General features: G+C 42.6%; 1 protein-coding gene across 3 annotated transcripts in view; it reads right to left on the bottom strand.

The window, feature by feature from the left end:
• The window catches only part of GRB7 (growth factor receptor bound protein 7), a 74,338-nt gene that overhangs the window by 16,863 nt on the left and 32,484 nt on the right, over nucleotides 1–24,991 (bottom strand). For all 3 annotated transcript variants that reach the window (XM_020799322.3, XM_078377847.1, XM_020799321.3), the window contains 3 exons: nucleotides 15,343–15,538; nucleotides 13,355–13,508; nucleotides 879–1,035 (listed from right to left, as the gene is read on the bottom strand). In XM_020799322.3, coding sequence (XP_020654981.3) covers nucleotides 879–1,035; nucleotides 13,355–13,508; nucleotides 15,343–15,530 — 499 coding nt within the window. In that variant the 5' untranslated portion in view covers nucleotides 15,531–15,538. The remainder of the gene's footprint in view (nucleotides 1–878; nucleotides 1,036–13,354; nucleotides 13,509–15,342; nucleotides 15,539–24,991) is intronic.

Below are 24,991 nucleotides of genomic sequence, written 5' to 3'. Positions count from 1 at the left end.
TACCCAACCAGCAAATCCTCCCTCTCCACATCACTGAAATAGTCCAATGGAAAGGTATTGCTTGTTTAAATGTATGGGAGAGGTCCAGCCTAGCTGCATACCACATAAGCAAAATAAATACAGTGGGGTCTTGACTTGAGAACTTAATCCGTATTGGAAGGCGGTTCTCAAGTCAAAACGTTCTCAGGTCAAATCTGCATTTCCCATAGGAATGCATTGAAAACTATTTGATCCGTATCTGCTCTTTTCCGTCCATAGAAACTAATGGGAAGCTGCTATTCCGCCTTCAACCACTAGAGGGGGATATTTTGTTTCTTTTTTTCTTAGGTCAAGAAAGGTTCAGGGAAGGCAGGGAAAATACAGTCCAGGCAGTACAGTACCAGGCAGTCTGAAGACTCCCAATCCACTCTCTAAACGCTGGGAGGAGTGAGGAAGCAGACAGGCACCCTTTTCACTGGCCAACAGTTAACTGAAATTTCAATTTTTGCACTTTCCCTGCCTCCCACGTGGTTTTTTTCAGTTCTTAACTCAAATCTAAGTATGTAAGTCAAGTCAATATTTTCCTATGAGAGCGGTTCTTAAGTCAAAATGTTCTTAACTCAAGCCGTTCTTAAGTCAAGACCCCACTGTAATAGAGAAGGAGAAGCAAACTACCTGCCCTATTAGGGTTGGAGTGAGTAACAACACTTTTAAGCATTCTTCTTCCTGGGTTGTTTGGCCATCATTAAGGATAGAGTCTAAGATCAGGAGAGTCACATTATCTTGGTGAGTCTGTGATCAGGCATTCCAGCCATTACACGCACAAGCACACCCACACGCTGCCTTGCCTTCTGTATATGCACACCAGCCCCTACAAAGCTGGTTTCACCTTCCCTCACCTAAAGCCAAGTGCTGATAGACCTCCACCAAGGACCAGCAGTCATCGTGCAAGGCATGGGTCTTCTGCACCAACATTTCACAGACATGACGGGCTGTAGTCCCTGCCGTGACTTCCAATGAACGACAGGTACCATCTTCACTGTAGACCTTCACTACCTGTGGGAAAGAGAGAGGGGCAGCAGTGAGGAGCAGGAAGGTAACATTTGCAGAAATTTACGAGCTATGGGGGAAAGGCCATTTTCCCCCCAGAAGTGTTGGGGGAAACTGAAAAATATGCAGGGTCAACATTTTCCTTCTTGTCTAGCAGGATATACAATAAGCAAGTCCTGCCCTTATCCTCAGTGGATGGAGTCTTCCATGCCCTGAAACTATCTTCCTCAAACACAGTGACAAGCGACACCATCCCTACCCAGTGTCACTATTCCCCTTGCTGTCTGTGGATGATTATAGTCCAACACACTTGGAGGCTCTCCATCTATGCCTAGATCCCTTTGCCATGTGTGGGAGTCCTATGAACAGATGCTATGGGACAGAAGAGCAGGGTTACCTCATGGCGCTCCTCCTACTGGAGGCTGATCGACAAACAGCAACACCCACCCACACCAATTTGCTGATCAGTTAGAGAAGCTAAAAATGCTGAGAACAACAACTTGGATTCCCCTTGTTCAACCCTGCTTGGGCTTCTCAGGGTCCATACACATGTCTGCACAGGAAGACTGCACACATCCACTTACATCACAAGAAAGTGGATGTGTGCAGTTACAACTCATCTTGGAAATGTTACATTTTCAGACTACAGATCCCAGAATTCTGTAGTGGTTATGCTGCCTGGGGAGTTCTGGGAATTCTAGGCCAAAAGAGTAATTTTCCAAGTGTTGTATATGCAGTGGAATGATATAGGAGAGCCTGAGTAATACAGGCCTCCAACATGTGTTTGCAAAAACTAATGGATGGATCTCATATTGAGAGGAATTAATATTGGACACCCTTTGTGGGTTTCTCTGAATGACATGACTGGCTACTATTGGAAACAAGGAGTTTGAACCGTTGGATTTTGGCATTCTTGCAACTCAGTGTTCAAATATACTTGCTATATCTCATGTATTCCACAAGAGGGAGCAAATCAATTGTTCAAGTAACCAATGTAACAAATACAGTCCTGTCCCACTTTACGATTGCCCCGCATTGCGACAAAACCGCATTACGATGACGTTTTTGCGATCTCTTTTGCGATCGTAAAACAATGGTCTGAATAGGGTTTTTTCGCTTTGTGATGATCGGTTCCCTGCTTCATCAATAGATACTTAAATAAACAAATAGCCCCATCAAACCTAAAGAGTGTTATACTAACATTATGTGTCATGCTCTTTTTCATTAAATTTGGTTGTGTCACACTCTCTGGTGCAGTGCTGTGACAGTAGTTGCATCAATCTGTAAGGGCTGGGCTGCGGCATATCCAGCATTTCATTTAAATCAAGCTAAACTAAACCACACTTTCCTTATGGTGACACGTGTCACTTATAGATGAGAAATTTGAGGCAAGAGTAGTGCCCTGTTGGGACACTGGCTCAGTTAGTGAGGCAGGGAGTCACCAGGGCAGTTAGGGTAGATGTGTTTCACCCCTCCAAAAAAGAGGAGCTTCAGACTTGGTTGATCTGGCTTTAAAAGCTTGTGTCCCCAAGAGCGATGGATCGTCCATCTGCCCCATGGGAGATAGCTGCTGAGGTGGACTTTGAACAGTGAAGGATTAATCTACAGCTTTGTTGGTGGTCCAAACCAGGTAGTTGCAATGTCCCAGAAGAAAGAGAGGCTACTTACTTTTAACTTTGTTTCTTCGAGTGGTCATCTGTGAATTCACACTATAGGGTTTAATCTGCCCTTGCGCAGAGGTTTCCGGAATATTCTAGAGCTTTATGGGGCGTTTGCCAGGACCACCCCCCAGTACACACCCCACTGTATCAAAAGAAACAGACTTGACAGAGGGGAGGAAAGGTGGGATGTGTGAATTCACAGATGACCACTGGTAAGTAACCGCTCTTTCTTCTTCATGGTCTCTGTGAATGCACACTATAGGATAATTAACAAGCTTACCTATCCGGAGGTGGGACGTCACAGAAGAATAGATGACAGAACCGCTTGTCTGAAGGCCGCATCAGTCTTTGCTCTGTCATCCAGATGGTAATGATAGGCAAAGGTCAATGGTGTTGACCAGGTGGCTGCCCTGCAGATATCAGGAACAGGGACATCTCTCAGGAAAGATGTGGAGGCAGCTACAGCCTTGGTAGAATGTGGCTTAATGACAGCGGGCAGAGGCTTTCGGGTAAGTAAGACGTATAGTGGCAACAATCCATCGAGAAGAAGAAATATGAGTTCCCCTGTGTGGTAAATGAGGGGAAACAAAAAGCAAGCTCTGCGGGCCGAGGTGATAGCAACTAGGAAAAGGGTCTTAAAGAAAAGAAGACATTCCGATGCGGTGGCTAGGGGTTTGAAGGGAGGAAGTATGAGATGTCGGAGGACAGTATGTAGTGAGCATTGCAGTGGAAGAGAGGGTCTGGAAAGTTGCATGTTAGAGACCCCTCTGATGTTGGGTGACGGAAGAGCATGGCAGCATCAGAGTCCTTTGGCTGATGGGCTACAATGGCGGATATATAAACCTTGAGAGCAGACAAGGAGAGATGTCGACTAAAAAGGTAAGACAGGAATTGTAGAAGTACCTGAAGAGTTGTTGGAATTGTTGGGAGTTTGTGCTGAGCTGCAAACTTCTGAAAGGTGGCCCATTTGTAGGTATAAAGCTGCATGGTAGTGGGCTTTCTAGCATTAGCTAGAATGGTAGCTACAAAAGGTGAATTCTCCATGCTGTGAGGTGGAGAGCGGGAAGGTTGGGGTGAAAAGTCTAGCCTTGGTGCTGGGTGAGCAGGTGAGATATGGGGGGAAGGTGGATGAAGTCCCTGGAGACTGAGTGGAGCACGGTGAACCAGGGTTGTCTGGGCCACCACGGGTTGATATCGTTAGGAGTCTGTAGTATGGTTGTGTATTGTATGAGTGTGCTGTTTTTCTCATTTTTTGGAAGTTGTCCAAAATCTCATCAGTTTTATTATCAAAGAGGCCAATGCCATCAAAGGGTAGGTCTTCGATGCGTATGTGGGAATCATCGGAAATATGGGCTAAACGAAGCCAAGCATGTCTTCAGAGGGTGACAGCTGTAGTCATGTGTTTTGATGCAGCCTCAATAACATGCTATGTGGTGATATGCTCTTGGTGTGCTAGAGCCATAGCCTCTTGATGAAAAGCAAGGCCATGTGATTTGCATTCAACAGGTGCTGACTGAAGTGATGGAAGGGCTTTATTCCATAAGAACCAATGGTAAGCACCCATGGCTGCCAAATAATTTGCTGCACGGAGAGTGAAGGAAGTGAGGGAGTAAACCCTGCAGCCAATAATATCGAGCTTCCTGCCTTCCTTGTTGTTAGGTGTTGCATTGGACCGGTTTCACGCTCTGTTTTGAGTGGCATCTACTATCACCGAATTTGGAGGTTGGATGTTTGGCGAGGAATGCTGTATTATTATCTCTGTGTGTTTTGTACAAATTTCCCACTCTTCTGGAGATTTGTGGTATGGAAGATGGTTTGGACCATGATATCAATTTTAGAAGAGATGGGATGAATCACATACGAAGTGGAGGAGTTTGGTCTTCATTAATGTCTTCACAGACCTTGTCTGATTTGGATTGGACCAGTTGTTGTAGGTCAAGGTCAATAGCCTTAGCTATGTGGAGCACCAGCTGAGAGTAGGAGGAAAAGTCTTCTGATGGGGATGGAGGGTTGGTATCAGCCACATGAGAGTCAGGTGTTGGTAAGTTAGGAGGGGACATCTGTGGTGGTAGGGAGTCTGAAGTGTCAGAATCGGATCATGTCAGAGAGGGAGGTCGATATGGAGAGATCAAGACATCCGGTGGAGTATCATGTGGGTAGCCTTTCGTTTTATCGCTATCCTGTTTAGATGGTATAGAGTGAGTGGTACCATGATGAGGTTTAGAGTGTTTAAGTTAATTTGCATCTAGAGGCGCAGGTGGAAGACCAGTATAAGTTATAGTTACCTGAAGAGAAGAGGCATGAATATGCGAAAGTGTGGCAGGTGCAGCAGTTGGTACTGAAGTCGAAGCGGATGGTCGAGAGTGTTTTGTTACCATAGGTGGCAGTGCTGGAGGACATTCAGAAGTATGCTTCCTCGTACGGGATGACTTTTGTGGCTTTGGTACCAGAGGAGAATCCGCAGATGAGGACTGGTCATACTCCTGTGTTTGTGGATGGTACCAAAGAGGGGACTGTGAGTCTAAGGAATCAGAATGGTAGTAGTGTGAGTACCGAGGGCGCTTCGGTTCAATATAGAGACCAGTATCAGGGCACTAGTAACGGTATGAGCGATGTCGGTATCACTTGGGAGGGGGTTCATAGCATGTTGGTGGCTTGTACATTCATTTAGGATGGCGGTATTGAGTCAACAAATCATGTGATGCCAGCAACTCCATTGACATCGGAGATTGTGGGAAGTCAGCATCGGAAGGACCAGTCTCTGGTGTATGGTGCGTCTTTCAGGATCGTTTGCGAGAAGGCTGCGGATTAGCTAAAACAGACGCTGAATCTGACTGACACATGGAGACAGAGCAATTGGACAGGCTCGAGTGGTCCAATCTTGGTAATACTGTCACCTTAGCAGAGGCGTTAGCCCACGAAGGAGATTACAAAGGTGGTTGGCCTGATGGTGGAGGTAGTCATCGTCATCCACGGAAATAGAGCCAAGACAAATAGTCTGTTGATCATGAAGCGGGATCAATGGTGTGGATTTATCAGTTGCATGTGTAGAGGGTGCCTTTCTGGGAGGCTGGACCTTGGTAGCAGACTTCTTTGATTTTTTGGGGGCTTAGGGTGCTCCGATGTCGAGGGAAGCTTCAGTACCGGCGTTGACTTCTATGCAGTAGCCTTTTACTTCAAGACTGATTTAGATTTAGGTTTCGATTTTGGTGTTGGAGAAGTCGTAGGGACATCAGATGAAGCAGATCACACTTGGGAAGGCTGTGTAGTCTCCAAAGTTGGCACAGGGCTGAGGGAGCATTCCCAGAGAAAGGACCTAAGACGCTGTTGTCCGAGTTTAAGAGCCTGCTTTGTGAGATTTTTACAGAATTGGCACGAGGCAGGTTGATGAGATTCTCCCAAGCAGAAAAGGCAAGAATCATGTCCGCCCGAGAGAGGGACCTTGTTACGGCACAATATGCACCATTTAAACAGCCCTGTAGGGGCCATTAAATGGTGAAAAAAGGGGGACGAAGGGGAAGGGAAAGGAAGAGGGTGGTTGAGGAGGGATATAGATTCAAAGTCTCTCACTAATTTTCCTCTGTTTATTCTTTAAATGTAGAAGAGAAGATAAAGGCGAACGGAGAGCTCGTTGAGAGAAGAAACCTCAGCGGCGGGAAAAAGGAACTGAAGCAATCACCAGGACAGATGGACCACGTGCACTGGGGGGCGGTCCTGGCGAACACGTCATAAAGCTCTAGAATATTCCGGAAACCTCTGCGCAAGCGCAGATTAAACACTATAGTATGGATTCACAGAGATCACGAAGAAGAATCTCCACTGGATGAGAGTTTATGAAATAATGGTGCCAGAGTTTTAAATGATTAGCTAGTTTAGATACAGAATAAATCTAACATACACAGACTCGGCAAACACACACATATATAGGAAGGCACCCTGGTTCTGTATTGCCTGCTGTTTTCATTGTGTACTCTTGCTTACAAGGCCCTGGCCTTGTGGTCCGCTCCTCTCCAGTGACAGGAAACATGAACTACCGGATAACTCAGGGAGGTAGCCCGACCTTGGGAGTTAAATTCCCCACTGTGCCTCCTTGAGAGGGGCTGTCCTCAATTATCCATAGCTTTGGAGATCCAAGATTATTATGATGGCATGTGGGGACTGTTGTGTGGTCTATTGCTTTTTTGTTTGTTGGCCTACTACTGCCAGAATTTCATAGCTAACATGGTCCTTGATTATGCTACCTGTGGGATTTCGGTGTATTATCCAGAACAACCAAACGTTTCCCACTTTTGCTTCTCTCTGCATCCTCATATGTAAATAGTATCATTTTCTTTTGCTAAGAGCCAGCATGATGGCTAGCTTAGAGTTTGTCTTCATTCTCATTCAGCTCTAAAGCAAATTGCCTGACCTTGGCCTAATCTGCTTTACAGGGCTGCTGTGAGGACAACAGGGGAAAGAGATGGACAATGTGCACCCTTTTGAATTCCTCAGAAGTTGAGAGATATAATCAAATATATATATAGGTACACAATACCATACTGAATAAGCAGATAGAACATTCAACTACATTTTATTCTGGCAGTCTAATTATCATTTAAAACATCCCCCCCCTCAGTTCAACTGAATCTCAGTCCATTGATAACTAGGCCATGTGCTTGCTCTCCCTACTCAAAGGAGGCCTACACAGCCTAACCATCTTCAAGGGTGTCTGAGGTCCACCAGTCACTGTCCCAGATACCAAAGCAAAACTAGGAGGTCCGTTGAGTTGGGGTTGGCTGCCCTAGGCTTGCTGGAGCAGAACCTTTTGCACAAGACTTCATTTCAGGCCCTTCGGTAGTCCAGGAAGAAGGTTGCTTTAAGGAAACTGGGCTTTAAAACAAAACTTTAAAAAGCATTAAAGAGCAGCAGGTTTTCTGAAATACTATAGCCCTGCACAGCTCTGAAAGCACATTTTTGACAGAGAAGTCATTCAAGGGCTCTTTAAGAAACCCTCTTGTCTAAATCCCAAGGCAGCTCTTTACCTCTTTAAATACAATGCTCTCATGCTGTGAGAGAAAAATGGACACAGGGACAACTGTGGGAAAGTAATTGGTCTTTAAAACTTATGCTTTCCCCGCTCCCTCGACAGCACCAAACCACTCTGGCTCAAATCCCAGGGGAGGGATTAGGATGTCCTACACTGAGCAGGAACTCCCCCCCCCCCCATACACACTTTCAAATCTTGAGATGAAAATCAAAGGAGCCTTCCTGGCTACTCTGTACGTATAAACACTTTAATGGCAATCTCAGGCTGGGCTGCCAGAAAATGTAGAAACTGGCAAGGAATTCAGAGAGTCTCGAAATGCCAGGTGGACTCACAGAAAAGAGTTCCTCAGGCAACCAGCCCATAATCATCCTTTTATACCTACCTCCCTAGACTATAAGGTTGGGATGCATACCTCTTCCCTGCTAGTATTATTGTAACCTCATCTTTTGTTCTTTTACTATTCTTTATTACGAGCCACTCTAAAAGCTTGAGTTGGAACTGGATAGTAACTAAATTAATAAAATAAAAATTCATTAGTACGGTCAAGCCACCACACATTATGGAAATAGCTTCCTCATTAGTTTTGCTCTTTAGCTTCCTCTCAGCTCCTTTCCATGCCAAGCACAAAATGAAAATCCATGTTTCCCTCTGTCATACACCAGAGGGCAGATTTTTATAATAATAAAAATAAAAATAATAAAAATAATAAAAATAAAAATAAAAATAAAAATAAAAATAATAATAATAAAATAATAATAAAATAATAATAATAAAATAATAATAAAATAATAAAATAATAATAATAATAATAATAATAATAATAATAATAATAATAATAATAATAATAATAATAATAATAATAAATTTTATTTTTATTATTTTTATTTGAAATATATGCTTCGGGCTTTTATAGGAAATCATGAGAGGGATCAAGTGGATTCAGGCACTTCCACAGCCCCTGGTAATCTCCCATCTCATAATTGGAAGTTCCCAGCAGAGGCTTGCAGACTAGCCAAACAAAACCAGGAAGAGCTTTGGCAACAATCCCAATGGGAACCAGCCTTGCCCTCTCATGTCCAGGGAACTTGGCACCCGAAACCGTAATTCTCATTCACTAGCACTTTTTTCCATCATATTGGGAAGGATAGTGGCAATAGTTACTGGCAGAGAGTTAGGACACGCAGGTTTGAGTCTCAGCTCTACGGTCCAAAAAAGTAATGACTTTTGAGTCTTTTTCAGGAGAAGGGGGGATGTAGAAAGAAAGAAAAAAAGAAAGAAAGAAAGAAAGAAAGAAAGAAAGAAAGAAAGAAAGAAAGAAAGAAAGAAAGAAAGAAAGAAAGAAAGAAAGAAAGAAAGAAAGAAAGAAAGAAAGAAAGGAGACAGTTACCTGTAAATAAATAAGTTACAAGTAACAGAGTTACCTGTAAAGAGAAGAGATTTGCTGTAAACATTATAATATCTTATTAGTCAAGCTGGGCATTTATCCATGTATCTGAACAAGTATTTTTAAAAATGTAAATGACTGCATTAAGTTACCATTTGTAACTAAACACTGCTCCAGTAATATGTTAGGATTAGCATTAATTAACTCAGCATCAGGAACAATATAAGATGTTGCTGACTGAAAAGATGGTGGGGAAAGATGCAACAATCTCCACCCCTTCTGTACTGCTGTCAAGCAGATTTTTTTTTTTAATTGAAGAAACAAAATGGGGAGAAAGCAAGCCATGTACACTGCCTTGAGCTCAGTGGATGGGTAAGGGGTGAAGTGGAATATAAATGTAAATAATAAAATTATGTTGGGCACTGCAGTAGTAAATAGTACTGATCTGTTTCTCCAAATTCCAGTTTAGTAACCAAGGCATTGACACATATTTCAAACACTGTCATTGATTGACAGTTGATCGTTAAAGGCTAACACAGAAAGCTTGTGTGTTTACACGAGGGAGTTGGACCAGGACGTGGAAGATCCAGGTTCAAGTTCCCATAGAGCCATGGAACTTACTGGACGACCCGAAGTAATTCCTTGTTTCTTAGCTTGAATTTCCTTGCAGAAACAAAATAAATTTAAAAAACAAACACAAAAACAGATGCTTGGTCCATGAGCAAAATCTAAATAAAGCATCAGCTAACATTTATATTGTTTCACTGAAATATAGAAATGTCAGAAATGCTCTGGCTGAACTTGGCTGAGGGGAGGCAGAAAGAAACAGAACAATCCAGTTAAATGTTGAATCTCTGGGCAAAATTTACATTAAATTTAATCTCCAGCTTTTCTGATACAGGAATTGCCATATTTCTAGGTACTTCTGCCTTTCAGCTAACACAGGAGCAGTCCTGAATTAGTGATTGAGAGAAGAAATGAATTCTACATCTGGGGCAAAAATTGATATAACCACATCTCAAAACTTTTTCTTCAAGTTGCAATCTCTAAAGAAAATTTAGTTTTGCAAATCCCACCAGGAAGAATTTTTTTTAGGTCTCCATTTCTCACTCTGCATTGTCTGCCCTGGTGATGACAAGTGCTAATATAAGCTGAAAGAAAGGAGGAAGATGAGGCAATGAAATTAGGCGAGAGGGGAAAAGGAAAAGCAAGAAAAAGTCTTTTTTATTTCTTAAGTGAGTGGATAAGAAATATTGTTCTCAAAAATTCATGCAGATGTTTCTTCTTTTTCAAAGGGGGGGGGCTGAAGGACATATTCATGGTTGAGATTTTTCATATACATGCCGATAAAGCTTTTGGGGGGAGTAATATAACATAAATTTAAATGCCAATTTAAAACTGACATGTTTTTAAAAAGTTGGTGTTTCATATATATATTTTTTCCAGCTTATTCATGATTAACTTAAGTGTGATCATTTCCAACTGACTTTCCAGTCCTTCCTTTTAGCAGTAAACATACATTTCAGAAATAGCCTAATAAGAAAGAGAGAATGTGTGTAAAACGAGTAATATTTTGAGTGAAAGTTTTCAAGCCGTATGCCATTTCCTTATCAATCCTAAAGGGGATTAAGTAAAAAAAAAGTAGCTAATAATGAAATCTGCAAGTTAACAAATTCCTTTTACAAAGGTAGGAGTGACAATAATGAAATGCTGGGGCAGCATTGTAATGAATTATGTAACCAATTATGCTTAAAAAGCAATTTTCTAAGCTGTGCTAAGAAGAGATTAATACCTGGACCACAGCCAGTGTGGCAAGTTTGTTGCAATGGGATTTGCGAGATGCAAGTGCCATAAAACTTACTAAGTGGCCTTAAGCCTCATTCCCTCTGCCTGACCTACCTCACAGGGTGAAAATAAAGTAGGCAAGAAGAGTTAAGTTCAGAGCACATATGCTGCTCTGAATCTATTAGGCAACTGGTGGGAAAAAAACATCTCAAATAATTACAGAAACAATAAATTGCTACCATTAACTCTGCATGAACATTAATCTTGCTGTCCTTTCCATAGCGTCTTTGTATATGTAGAGCAGGAAAGAGAGACTGTATTCTCTCCTCTGTTACCATTTCCTCCTGTTTTCATAAATAAATGGAGCTAGCAAAAGGAGTACAATTGGAAAACTGGTTAAGAACTGTCATGTATTCTAGAACGGGGTCCCCAACCCCCAGTGCCAGTCTGTGGCCTTGGCAGGACTGGGCCACGGAGACAGATCCCCGCCTCCCCGCGCACACTCCCCCCACGCACGGTCACCCACACGCACAGCCCACCTACCTGAATGCACAGGTGCCCCACACACCCGAGAACTCACCCTGCCCACCTCTGAGCGTACCCTGCCCACCTGTGCATGCGCAAACGCCCTGCCTCCCCGCAAGCGCACCCCACCCATCCATGCATCTATGAGCGCGTGCCCCCTGCGAGCACGCCCTGCACACCTGCACATACCTGAGCGAGCGCCCTGCCCACCCATGAGTGCAGAGGGTGCCCTGCCCCCCCCACGCAGAGCCCCTCCCCAACTGGTCTGCATTTCAGAAAAGGTTGGGGACCACTGTTCTAGAACATGTCCCACTACATCCTGGTACTTTGCCAGCTGATTTCCGACACCCTGGGCAAGGATTTGCAATGGCTTCCATTTTGGATTATCTATGGGCTAAGGGTTTGGAGCCGCTGGAACTCCAAACCCTTTGACCCTTACGGTCAAGAGGAAACTCTTATTTTACTTTTCATACCTCAGCTAAGATCCTCCACTTGAAGTGTACATTGATCTTTCATCCTTTGGTAGGATGAACATGGTATATCTCTCTACATCCCCCACAGTCCCTGAATGCCAAACCTCTACAGTCTCATCTGTCTGCAGGTTGACTGTGGAGGGGGAAAGATCCTCTGCGTGTAGAATTATAGAACAGTAGAGGTGGAAGGGATCCCATGGACCATCAAGTCCACTTGCTGTCAGTACCTAAATCCACAGCTACAACCTCTCTCACCGATCTCTTTCGTCCAGCCTCTTTTTAAACATTTCCTATGAGAGTTCCAACCCATCCTGTAGCCCATTCCACTGGAAGTCCATTCCAGTACTGTACTGAACAGCTCTTGTTTTCAGCCATTCTCCCTGATGTTCAGCTAGAATCTTCTTTCTTGCGAATTCACTAGTTTGGATACTACTTTCTGGAGCCACACAGGACAAGCTTGCTCCACTTTCTAGCTGACAGTCATTCAAATATCCAAAGATGTCTATCACGTCACCTCTCATCCTTCCTTTCTCTAGCCTAAACATAACCAGTTCCTTCCACTATTCCTTATCAGCTTTACCACCTTATTTGTGCTCTTCTGTTCATATTCCAGCTTCCTAATATGCTTCTTAAACTGTAGTCTTCAGAATTGGACACTGTAGTGTCACTGACTTGACATATTCCCTCTTGACTCCAGCAAAGCGAAACTATTGTCTAGATCAGTACAGTGGTGCCTCGCAAGACGAGCGCCCCATTTAACGACGAAACCGCATTACGACGAAGTTTTTGCGATCGCAAAACAATGTTTCCTATGGGGGAATTTCACTTTGCGATGATCGGTTCCCTGCTTCGGGAACCAATTCTCGCAAAACGACGCTTTTCAGCCAGCTGATTGGCGGTTTCAAAATGGCCGCCGAGTAAAAAAAATGGCTCCCCACTCTTTTCTGGGACGGATTCCCCGCTGCATGAGCAGCGAAAATGGCCGCGCTATGGAAGATCTTCGCTGGACTGTGAGTTTCAAGCCCATAGGAATTCATTAATCGAGTTTTAATGTGTTTCTATGGGCTTTTTAATTTCGCTTGACAATGTTTTCGTTCTACAGCGATTTCACTGGAACGAATTAACATCGTAATGCGAGGCACCACTGTAGTTCCCAACTTTGATTCCCCAGCTATTTTTGGACTAAAACCCTCAGAAGCCTTCACTACTAGCTGTTCTAGTGGGAATTGTCGTCCAAGAACATCTGGGGACTTAAGGTTGGGAACCACTGGTCTAAAGAAAGGGTGGGAAACTTCTGGACCTCCAGATGTTTGGCCTTCAACTCTTACCAACCAAAGCAGTATGACCAGTGGTAAGGGATTGTGAGAATTATCATGCAAAACACCTGGGGGAAGGGGGCTAAGGTTCCATGTCAAACTGAACTATCACCTGATTTCTTCATATTAAAATGTGAACAGACAGACACACTTACGTGAGAGCCACTTTCTCGCTGTGAGCCTGGCCCCAGTGAGAGGCTACTGAGGATGGGCGAGTTGGAAGGGCTGCAGAGCTCTGGAAAAGGGTTTGGGATGGAGGGCAGGGATAAGGCACGTGGCTGCTGCTGCTGCTGCTCCTCTTTCAGTTTTCTAAAGAAAAAGCAAAAACACTAGATTATGATGAAGGCTTTATCCTTGGAAAGAATTAAATTTTGGGGCTGGTGAACAAAGCCAGTCCACTGAGCAAGAGAGCACATTTTTTAAAAAAAATTTGATCTAGAGATCCAAGATTGTGGGTCATTCACATTCCATACCCAGGCAATCCAAATCGGTGAGATTACACCTTCCAGAAAGCTCTAGGACTCCCGGGTAGAATGGAGGCAGCTTCTCTTTCAAAAAGGAAGATATGCTGGAATGAGGCCATGGAGCCTTTGAGTTAGGTCCTTCTCCAGGTGAACGAAATGTAGGTGAGTCTCAAGGTGTTTGTTTAGTGAGGATCTATGGATGGGAACTTCCAGAATTCTGACTGGGAATTTTGAGAGATGAAGTCCAATATATCCAAATGGTTCATCCCTTGTTTGCCCACACAGATTCAAGTTTACCACAAGGATCAGAAAACCTAGATGCCGATATTTTTCCAAAGCTGAATTCTGCTTTGTTACCTTCATTTTCTTCCACGCTTTCCAAGAGTCATAACATATTCACAGCCAAACTGATTGAAAATCACTTTTGTCAAGTTCTGTCCACAGCTCCCAGCTATCTTATTAGCAGCCCAGCATTTCTTTGCAAAAGGGGCCAAGATAAACTCCAGAGTCGGCAGACTCAACAATCCTGCTGCACCTCATCTCACCATGGCATTGGCCTCAAGGGCAGACGAGGAAGCTAATCATTAACCCCCCACCCACCCTTTTGCCTTTTCTTCCCAGTGATTTCATACAAAGCAATTGCCTGACACATAACTCTAGACTTTTTCTGTGTGCACAGCAGCAATGGAGCGTGAATGGCTACATGTCTACAGAGCTACAAGTATGAGAAATGTTTTGCAAATTCATCTTGCTACTTAGGAAACAGCTGCGTTATATATGTGGTCTCAAATGGGCCAGATCCAGTCCATTGTTTCATGATTTTAAAAAAATGCTGGGCACCCTCAGACGACGCAACCAGTCTAACCATCCACAGATTCTGCTAATATTGGTTAACTATGTTTTTGTTTGCTTCTCTCAAAAATTCTTATACACTTTGCAGAAAAGCCATACACTGACTCCAAACTGTAGCTTCGAACAGATTTGTCAGGGCCGGACTCATAATATTAAGCAGGTTTTCAGCTGGAAGTCTATCCTAGCACTCTCCCCACCATAGCCAAGCAAGAAGTTGACATATACATGTAGAAGCACTGGGTCTACTTCTGCTGGGACTGTACAAATGGCCAAAAATAATAAAAAAATTTTTTAAAAAATCATGAATGTCATTGCAAATGAAAACACTAATCTTAAACCCAGGTCATGCAACTGAGGTGGGGGAAGCTTTAGTATGATTACACTTGGAAAACTGCTCAAAATGAGAATTTTTTTTCCATGTACTTTCCCCATCTCTATGCTGCTGGATAGCTCAGTGGTTTAGGTATCTGGCTGTGGAGCCAGAGGTTGGGAGTTCAATTCCCCACTGTGCTTCTTGAGAGAAGAGCCAGCCTATGTGGCCTTGGGCAAGCTGCACAGTCCAGGATGCCCCCAGAAGAAGGGAATGGTAGGCTAATTCTGAGTACTCCCTACATAGAAAACCCAGAAAGGGCTGCCATAAATCAGAAGTGATCTGATGGCAAATGATTACTTTTATTATCCTATGGTAGTGTAGCCCTAGCACTGGAAACAGGTTCTAGGAATGATTCGCAATTCTAAAAATATTATCCCATGCTCGTTTCCAAGGCACGTAATCCCGGGAGATGACTGAAGAACTTTTCTCAATGCTTTGCTCCATTTCCACGTACCTATTGGCTTGAATGAGCAGCGGCTGAGAATGTTTGACGGCATCACCCCCACTCACAAGACTGGCCTGTTCACCATTACAGACAGGCTTTCCATTGGAAAGGGTCCCGGGGTGATCAGATTCCAGGTCATCCACGTAAACATTGTCCAAAGTGCTGTTGAGGTTGTTTTGGAGAGTTCCCAGGTCCATGTCATTATCTGTAGTTAAAGAGAGGGAGAGAGAGAGAGAGAGAAGATGAGTGACATGGCTGAATTCCTGTGTGCTTTGCTCCAACATCCCTTTAGATTAGTGTAAGTCTAGATATTGCAATATGAGTGCTTTCTTCTCTGAAAAAAACAACAACATTCGTATTAGCTATTATTCCCAAAGATGGCTAAGCCAAAACAGAGTATGTTTTTTCATGAACGTTTTCAAACACCATCCTCTTTTTTCTTCTTAAGAAGTCATTCTGGCATCCATTTAGAAAGTGTTCACATCCATTTGTGCTGCTTTTAAGTACTCTCACGCAACTGCCATCACTACCTGCCCTCGGTGACACTATGAGGTTCACTGCCACTTTCTAACATTATTCACCTTCCTTCACAGAGTAGGCCTGAGGCAAAGTTTTGTATCTTGAAATTCCTTGCTTCTTTGTATCTAACTGTATCTAACAAGATAAAGTTAAACTCTCGACTTTTGGATTCACTCCTGCTTTTCCTGGTGTTTTCGCAGGTCTTGAAAGTCTCTAAATTCAAAACAGTTTCTCAAAAAGTTTTAACCTGGATTTCTAGCACCTTCTCCCAGCCACCCAAGTGACTTCAGCAAACATGATTGTACATTTAATGTGTTTCCAAAAGACATGCATCCTTAAGTGGTAAAAGATGTCTGTCAGAACAGAGTATTGTCTCACCTAAGTCTTAGGGTGCTTTGTTTTAATAAGTGTCATTGGAAAGTAAACACAGGCTCCATTCATAAGTCTGATTGCTGAGGCATTCTAAGGAAATTCCACAGTGAAAGGGAAGTTAGTTATTCCAGGGAATATGCATCCCCTCTAAGATCCAGTCTGGCTCTTAAGAGTTTGCATAGAATGGAACATTGCCTTGTTAAAGAAGAGATAAATTTTCTGACTTGAAATGGACTGTTAGGGAAAGTGAAAAAAAGAAAGTGCCAAAACAAGATGGCAGCTGAAAGTTAAGGAGACAAAAATCATGGCTACAGAAGAACTACACAACTTAAAATTGACAATGAAGAAATTGAAACAGAGATGAAACAAACTAGAAACGATCAAGTACTGTATAAGGATGTGTAATTGGAGACAAAGATCAAGATCATCCACACTCTTGTCTTTATGATCTCAATGAATGGGTGCAAAAGTTCGACAGTTAAGAAAGCGGACAGGGGAAAAAATTGATTAGTGTGAAAGGCGGTGCTGGAAGAGAGCTTTGCGGATGCCCTAGACTGCCAGAAAGACAAATAAGTGGGTTCTGGAGCAAATCAAGGCTGAACTACCTCTGGAAGCAAAAATATTGAAACTGAGGCTTGTAGTACTTTGGGCACATAATGAGAAGGCAAGATTCTCCGGAAAAGACAATAATGCTAGGAAAGGTGGAAGGCAGTAGAAAAAGAGAAAGACAAAATATGAGATGGACTGCCTCCCTAGAAGAGACCATTGGCTTGAGTCTGCAAGAGCAAAGAAGGGTGGCTGAGGACAGGACATATTGGAGAGGGCTCGTTCATAGGTTTGCCATGAGTCGGAGGTGAAATGACAAGCACATAACAACAAATTTTCTGTGTGCCTCTCATAATGTCTCTGTCAAGGCATCCTGTTATGCTATGAGGCCTAGTCACAAATGTACGCCTTCCGTAAAATGCTCCTTGAAATTAAACATTTCCATGCTTCATCTTGAGTGCATCTATGCAAAAGGGCAAAGTTAGAACTCAGACAATGTTTCCCCAGTTTTAGAGAGTAGGGCTCAGGCTGCCCTTAGCATCATCTCCCTCTTTATTGTGAGAACATCTACTACAACTCTTCCCCGTTGCTGCTGAGGGAGAAGCTGGTGGGCCAAGCAAAGAACATAGAAAGTGCTTGGGAAGTAGGAGCAGAAAGAGTGTGAGCAAATGACCACCTTCAGAGCTTGAAAAAGTTACTTTTTTGGACCACAATTCCCCAAATCCTCTAGTCTTCATAGGAAGGATACTGTGAGTTGTGATCCAGAAAGGAACTTTTCCAAGCTCTGGAATCAATCATCTGCTGAAACAGCTGGTATGCTTCTGACAGTAGTCAAGACTCAGCTCAGCAAAAGATCCAGTCTCTAGCACTACCCAGTGGAAGCAGTCAAAGGCAGCAAGCTGCAACATCAACAGATGAGTGAGTGGCAGCAGTGAATGATTCTGGACACCTTTGCAGATCATCTAAACTAGTTAACAATGCCTTCAGTATATCTCAGGACAGCAAATGCACAGGTACAGGATCAGGCAACTTTCCTCCAGATTACTGTGGAAACTTTGCACCAGCACTTTGATAACCCAATAATTTCAATAAAGTTGCACTCAGTCACTGCAAAACTACTAGTCACTAAGTACGTAAATAGGTGAGTTCACCCTGCTGTAATTAAATATCTCATTTTGACTTCTTGGAGCAGGGTCAAGTTCAGCTGCACAGAATGGAGCAGGATCAGCTTTGTCAATTAGTCCTCCTAATGATCAAGCGACTGAGGCATGCAAAGAGCATCCCAGGGTTGATCACACAGATGACTTAAGATCAGCTGACTCACAGGCAGATCTTTGAAACATTCTGGGTTTGCATTAGAAAGAAAGAAAGAAAGAAAGAAAGAAAGAAAGAAAGAAAGAAAGAAAGAAAGAAAGAGAGAGAGAGAGAGAGAGAGAGAAAGAAAGAAAGAAAGAAAGAAAGAAAGAAAGAAAGAAAGAAAGAAAGAAAGAAAGAAAGAAAGAAAGAAAGAAAGAAAGAAAGAAAGTGTAGCACTTTCAAAACAGATTTATTTCAGTTTGAATTTGCACGGGTCAAAGTCCACGTCTCCAAATACAGACAGTACAAAACCATGTCCCCTATATTCCATCCAATACAGTTTCTATACTCATAGCTTGCCAAATGCTTCTGGTTTCAAACAGATTAGACAAAGCAAACAAAGATGCTGTGTGTGAGCGCCTTAAGGAGCAACACATAATAAAACTGAAGTGAAATCAGTGAAATTTCCCTATTCATTCCTGAATCAACCCTCAAAGACCAACCCTAGCAGACAGAAGCTGCAAAATGATCAAGGTCTGGATTGAAGGCAATTTGCAGAAGTCAGGAGTGACATAATTGGGAGGCAGCCAACAGAACGACACCTTTTCAGAGCCCTGACATGTGAATCTGTGTGGCACTGAGATGGTATCCTGAAGAGGACATTTTTAATAGATCTCAGACATAGTAATGAGACAGAAAGGAGGTACCCCCCTCCCCCCCCAAAAAATCTGCTGGACATAAACTGAAGACTGAGCTTTTCAAATTATAACCGACCCCTTCAATTGCCCCGTGCATGTTTCAGAGCAATGAAATATCAATGATTGCTTATTTGTTGGCTATTGTGGGTTTTTCGGGCTCTTTGGCCGTGTTCTGAAGGTTGTTCTTCCTAACGTTTCACCAGTCTCTGTGGCCGGCATCTTCAGAGGATTGCTTATTTGTTTTGACATCCAGGCGACTGAGGCAAAAGCTGTCCCAGATTGGGACTTTTTTTAGCAAGCAACTTCACCAGTGCCATTCCCAAACTGGCACTTGTTTTCTACCAGAAGGTAATTACTATTATCCTCCTTATTATTTTTCTTATAGGTGCCAGAGTTGCCCCATATTAATTTATGGTAGAGCCGGACCAGCCGGGCATGAGTCACTGACTTACATTGCCGGTTCGACCCAGCTTATCAGAAATCACACACCTGCATCTTCACCAGAGAAGCTGTGCCTTGTCAACAGTGAAGAATGTGCCACAGAAATAAACATGCATCTTGTTTCCTTTAGCAAAGATCTCCAGGCGTCAACTAGCCTGCCTTTTTGCTGTAGGATACAGAAGCCAGCCCTAACTTACTCTCTGGTGCACTTCACCCTCCATCAAAACAAAGCAGTGACTCAGAACGTGGGCTGGTGACTCACATGCAGTACCCCACCCTACATACTGGCTCAAGCACGTCTGAGCCTTCTAATACCTGGACTCTTTTACCTTCCCAAACTCCATGGGTAGTCTTCACCTTTTTATGGGCTAGAAGAAAAACAAAACACTGGCTAAAATCCAGTAGTAAGTCACAACCAGAGTAGGCCCACTGCATGAATGAAACTTATGGATAAGTTGACTCACCAGATCCCCAACTGATTCCATGAGCCTACTCTAGTTCCAACTCACTACTTGATTTCATTCACTGTCTCTGGGGCAGTTGGGATCTTATGTTCCTGGAACAAGAGGCGCATGTTTTGATTCACTCGTCTGATCTGGAAAGTATTGCTGCTTTTGTATCCCCTCCAGGCAAACCACCAAAGAAGCTGCTGAAAAGATCAATCACTCTCAACAGCTGCTTGAGCAGAAGAATGTCAGAAAGGTCCATCTCATCCTGCATCAGATGGTGCCGACTTGTTCTCTGTTGCTCCAGGGAGCAGGGCGAGAACCAACAGATGGAAAGAGATTTCAGCTAAACATCAGAAAAAGCAAAAAGAAACTTCCGGGACCTGTTTAGCAGGGGGACAGGCTGCCTTGTCCTTTTACAGAACAGTGGAGTTTTTACAAGAGCTATCCAAGTACAGAACGTATGATCATCCAGGTTCCTCATGTGCAAATTAAAAAGTAAAAATCCTATTTAGGTTACTTGCAACTACACAGTCAAATACTGTGGGATTTGTTCAGTTTCTAAATGCATGAATTCATATTATTTTTTAACTGATCACGTGACCCAATGGCCAATTTGAATCAGTCTGGCCCTTTTTGCTCCCAATGCAAAAAAGTTTTTCTCCACTGCTGGGGGCTTCTACTTTTTTTCAGTTCAAGTGGACTTTTCCCTATGTGATCAGTTGTTTTGTTCTGTAAAAGAATGGAGGATGTCTTTGTTGGTGGTGTTGTGGTGATGTAAGCAGTTGGAGCATGATGTTTAGGGACTGCAGGAACACCCTCCCCCATTATCTGTCTTGCAAGTGTCCCTGAATTTGTATATATACCCTGTTTCCCTGAAAATAACACCTAACCTGAAAATAAGCTCTAGTTTGATTTTTCAAGATGCTTGTAATAGAAGCCCTACCCCAAAAATAAGCTCCAGTTAAGTGAAACCTCACCCTCCACTATTGTGCAGCAACCAGAAGATGACATGACTGTATTTGAATAAAGGTAGATTTTTGTACATGAAAAAATATAAAACATCCCCTGAAAATAAGTCCTAATGTTTTTTTGAAGCAAAAATTAATATAAGACTGTGGCCGCCTCCTCAAACGTCACAGAGGGGACGCCACTTCACACTTTCTTTCTCTTAACACGCTGCCACCAACCACACACATATATCTGACTCTTCAGACAAAGGTATGGATTTTAAAAATAAAAATTATTGTTTATTGGTACAACTTAATATAAGGTAAATCAATATAAGAACAGAATATGTCAATCAACAAAATAAAGAATCCCTTCAGTCACTCTATCACTCAGACCTTATCTAACACAGTACTTCCTAACATACATGCCCTAACTCAAACACTATCTTCTCATCCTAGCTTAAAAAAAAACCCCCACATATCATTCACTCCCCCCTTATATACATAGCCCCACCTCCTGGAGTCCCACCTCCTGCCCTGCTATAGGCAGTTGAGCTCCAGCATAACATTGATAGGCAGGTGACGTCATCGCAGCCGTCACAAAGACCCTGTCTTATTTTCAGTGAAACACGGCATATATATTTATGTTAGTATATAAATATAAATTATATTAGTATATCAATGTATTACATTGTATTACATTGATATACTAGTTCAGCGCTAGATCACCTTGGTACAGCAAAACATGCTCCAAAAATAAAAACAACCCTGATGAACTACAGATGATACATATGTTTCTGCAGTTTGTGTGTTTCTGTGTACCTTTTGAAGAACTTAGGAAATATGCTGCCTAATGCTGTGCACCCCTTTACAAACCAAATGGCTTGATAGTGCCATCAAAGGATGTTTCTACCCTGATGAGGCCTTTTGGAGCCACAGGATGTTGTTTGGGGGTTGGGGAGACTCTTTGATAGGGGAAAAAAATCACTGCTGGATCATCTCCAGCAGCCACAATCACAGCAGCAGTGATCTAGTGGTATTTTTTTAAAAACTATTGAAAGCTCACCACCACTACTAAAGTCCCAAGGTTCACAGTGGTTTCCTTGAGGCAAAGGGAAGTCCTAGGGAGTCTTAGAACAGGAAGCCTGCAATTACTTTAAATTAAACGCTTCTAGTGCCTGATCCAAGTTACACTGGTGCAAAGTGGCACAACGGATTTTGCCCACTGTTGCCAGATATTCTGCACTGCTGTGTCTTGGCATTTCAACGGGTATTGACAAGAAAGAAAGAAAGAAAGAAAGACAGAAAGAAAGAAAGAAAGAAAGAAAGAAAGAAAGAAAGAAAGAAAGAAAGAAAGAAAGAAAACAAGAGAAAGAATAAAGAAAACTAAGCTTCTCGGGAAACTTGTCAGGCTAATAGCAACATACAGTATTTAAACAAATAATTATCCAAACAGTAAGTTACTACATCCAGTCTTGCAATTCGAGGATGCTGCCTTTTGCTCACTTTCTCTCCAGCAATCTGTCTATCTCCATCTGGCATGAAGTATCCGCCCAAAGAGAAATCTAGCCAATGGAGAGCATGGAAGGGAGAAAAACAAAAGATCAAGGAAGCTAAAAGGAAAAAAGGAGGCACAGAGAGAAGAAGAGGATGTTTCAAAAAGTAAGTTGCATGTTATGGTTTGAGATTAAAGGTGGGTCCAGTATCTGAAAAGGCTGAAGATGACAGCAACGTGAGATAGATATATATTTATATTTATATACAGAGAGAGAGAGAGAGCAGGTGAATGAACACACAACAAATGAACTCCTTCTTCCCCCTTCCTGCTGCTTGTTCACTACTACAAACACACACACACACACACCTCTCTCAAGGCCCACACTCCTTGTTTCCAGTCAAACCAGTTCTGCATCAAGCAATCTCCCAAACAGGATGCTTGAAAAGCCCCTCCCGGGTAAACACTTCATCATCAGCCTGGTATCTGGGACACTATGAGGAAGGATGGCACATTTCAGAAGCCAAAATGAAGGATCTGCAAGAAGTGGTGGGTGGCAGGAGGTAAGCAAGGTGGAGACAGCTGTTTGTCAAGCAGAGGAAGAAATTCACTGCTTCAGAGGTTTGGAGAGTGGTCTACAATGAATCAACACTGAGTGATTACAGGAATAGAACAATTGTAAACCATACGAGACAAAAATAATTCTTCACTCACTACCTTATAAGGCTTTTTATGCAACTTATACAATCCTGATTCAGCCTACCCCGTTTCCCTGAAAATAAGACCTAGTATGATTTTTCGGGATGCTCGTAAGGTATGCCCTACCCCAAAAATAAGCCCTGCCCTTCATTGTGCAGCAACCAGAAGATGACATGACTGTACTGTATTTGAATGAATGTAGATTGTTGTACATGAAAATAAATAATAAATCATCCCCTGAAAGTAAGCCCTAATGCATTTTTGGAGCAAAAATTACTTTAAGACCCTGTCTTATTTTCGGGGAAGCACGATATATTTCTTTCATATTGTGTTTATAGCTGTGACCAAAAAAACAAAACAAAAACAAAACCAAAAAAAACAAAAAAACCCAACAGCTGAGAATGTCTGGTTTCGATAAAAGCAACGAAACTTCAAAAGCCGCCCAACCCCTAAGAAGAAACAGAATTAAGAATGTTATTCACAGTATTGGACTTCCTATCTCCTGCATAAACCCAATGGCACAGATTTTTATTTTTGTGTGTGTTACTTTCTCAAGAAACAATCCAGTCTACCAAGCCATTTTAGGGAATAAATCCCAAGGAGTGAGCAAGAGTCAAAAGGGCCCTGCTTTTTATACTTGGCAGCCATGTCTATAAAGGCCACTTTAATATTCCAAGCAAACCTCCATCTGATAACCTGAGTTAAAAAGCTAGGCTGTATATTCCCTACCATTCTGTAGGGCATCCCCTATAAGCCTGTGCTGATTTTTTAGCAACCTTTGGGAGTGTGTGTATTAAATGTGAAGGCTTTTAATGTTCATACTTTGATACAAGGGGGGGAGCTTTATTTTTATTTATTTTATTCCTTTTTTTTCTCAAGTTTGAAAAATTGCCTTCTTACTATCACTGTCTACCTGTTATACAGTGCCTCAGGGGACTATGTTTTCCTTTTCAAGTAAAACAGAGAAGTTGTAGGGAGACAGTAGCGCTATCACTTCGTATTAAGCCAAACACTGGCTTCAGTCCTCTTACCTTGTTACGCTGGTAGAGTACGGTGTGCAACTTTTGTAGGCAAATTGCCTCAGCACAGACAGAACTGTCCTCTGAAGATGCCAGCCATACAGACTGGTGAAATTTTAGGAAGAAAAACCTTCAGAACATGGCCAAACAGCCCGAAAACCTCACAAAAGCTATTGGATCCCCACCGTGAAAGCCTTTGAGAACACAAATTGCCTCAAGTTATTTTTTTTTAAAAATCAGCGTAGACATTATCAGTTGCAGACTGAGTTGCACAAATCAGCATACAACTGATAATGTTTATGGTGATTTCTTAACATAGGGTCATTTGTCTACAAAAGTTACATACACTGTTTACATAACTACGCAAGAGGATTTTGGCAATTATTTCAATCTCTAGATTTTCCATTTGGCCAAACTTCCACCAAATATTTTCTTTGGGCGGAGGGAGTTGAATGCTTTAGCCAAGCACTAAAGGTGTAAGGGAGAATCTGGGAAAGGCTATTACAGAGCTTTTGGGACAGTACTCCCCATAGCACCTGCATAGCCAAGGATGCACTGTAGTGGGACAGACCCATGGTCTCAGTCTTAGTATAACACAGTCACTGAAATTCTGTTGTGTAATTATGAAGTGCTGCAAGTTAAAACATTTTCCTAAGGATTATCTGTTGCATGTCAAGTGGTGCAACTCAGTGTGCAACAGATGTCTATAGGTGCACTATTTGCATCACTGCACAACAGGATTTCAACCATTGTGATATGTGCTAGGCCATGCAGTGCATAAGAACTGGTTAGAAGTTCCATAGAGATGGATCCAGCCCAGCCTCCTTTGAGAGAGAGTTCTCAGCCAGTCAAGCATCTTCTGTGTCAAAGACGTTCAGTCTGATGGACCTAATGAGCCTACTTGAGGTACATGTGAAAGCAGCTACTTTTGACTCCCATACAGTTCCAAGAAGCCATCACCCAACCAGGATGACTCCAGGTGGATGAGTCATTGGAGCTTGGTAGCCTCACACAACAGTAGCAGAACAACAAAGTTATGTTAAATAATGTCTTCCTCCAAATTCGCTTCCATCCCTTCCAGCAAACAGCTCCCTTTATGCCCTTAGTTGGGGACTGCCACCTACTTTTGAACGTATCTTTTGCCACTCCTTTGCCTTTAGTGCTCTAGTAAACTATG

This window comes from Pogona vitticeps, chromosome 6 (assembly GCF_051106095.1).
Source record: "Pogona vitticeps strain Pit_001003342236 chromosome 6, PviZW2.1, whole genome shotgun sequence".
Lineage (NCBI taxonomy): Eukaryota > Metazoa > Chordata > Lepidosauria > Squamata > Agamidae > Pogona > Pogona vitticeps.
This window is presented reverse-complemented; position numbering and strand designations above follow the sequence as displayed.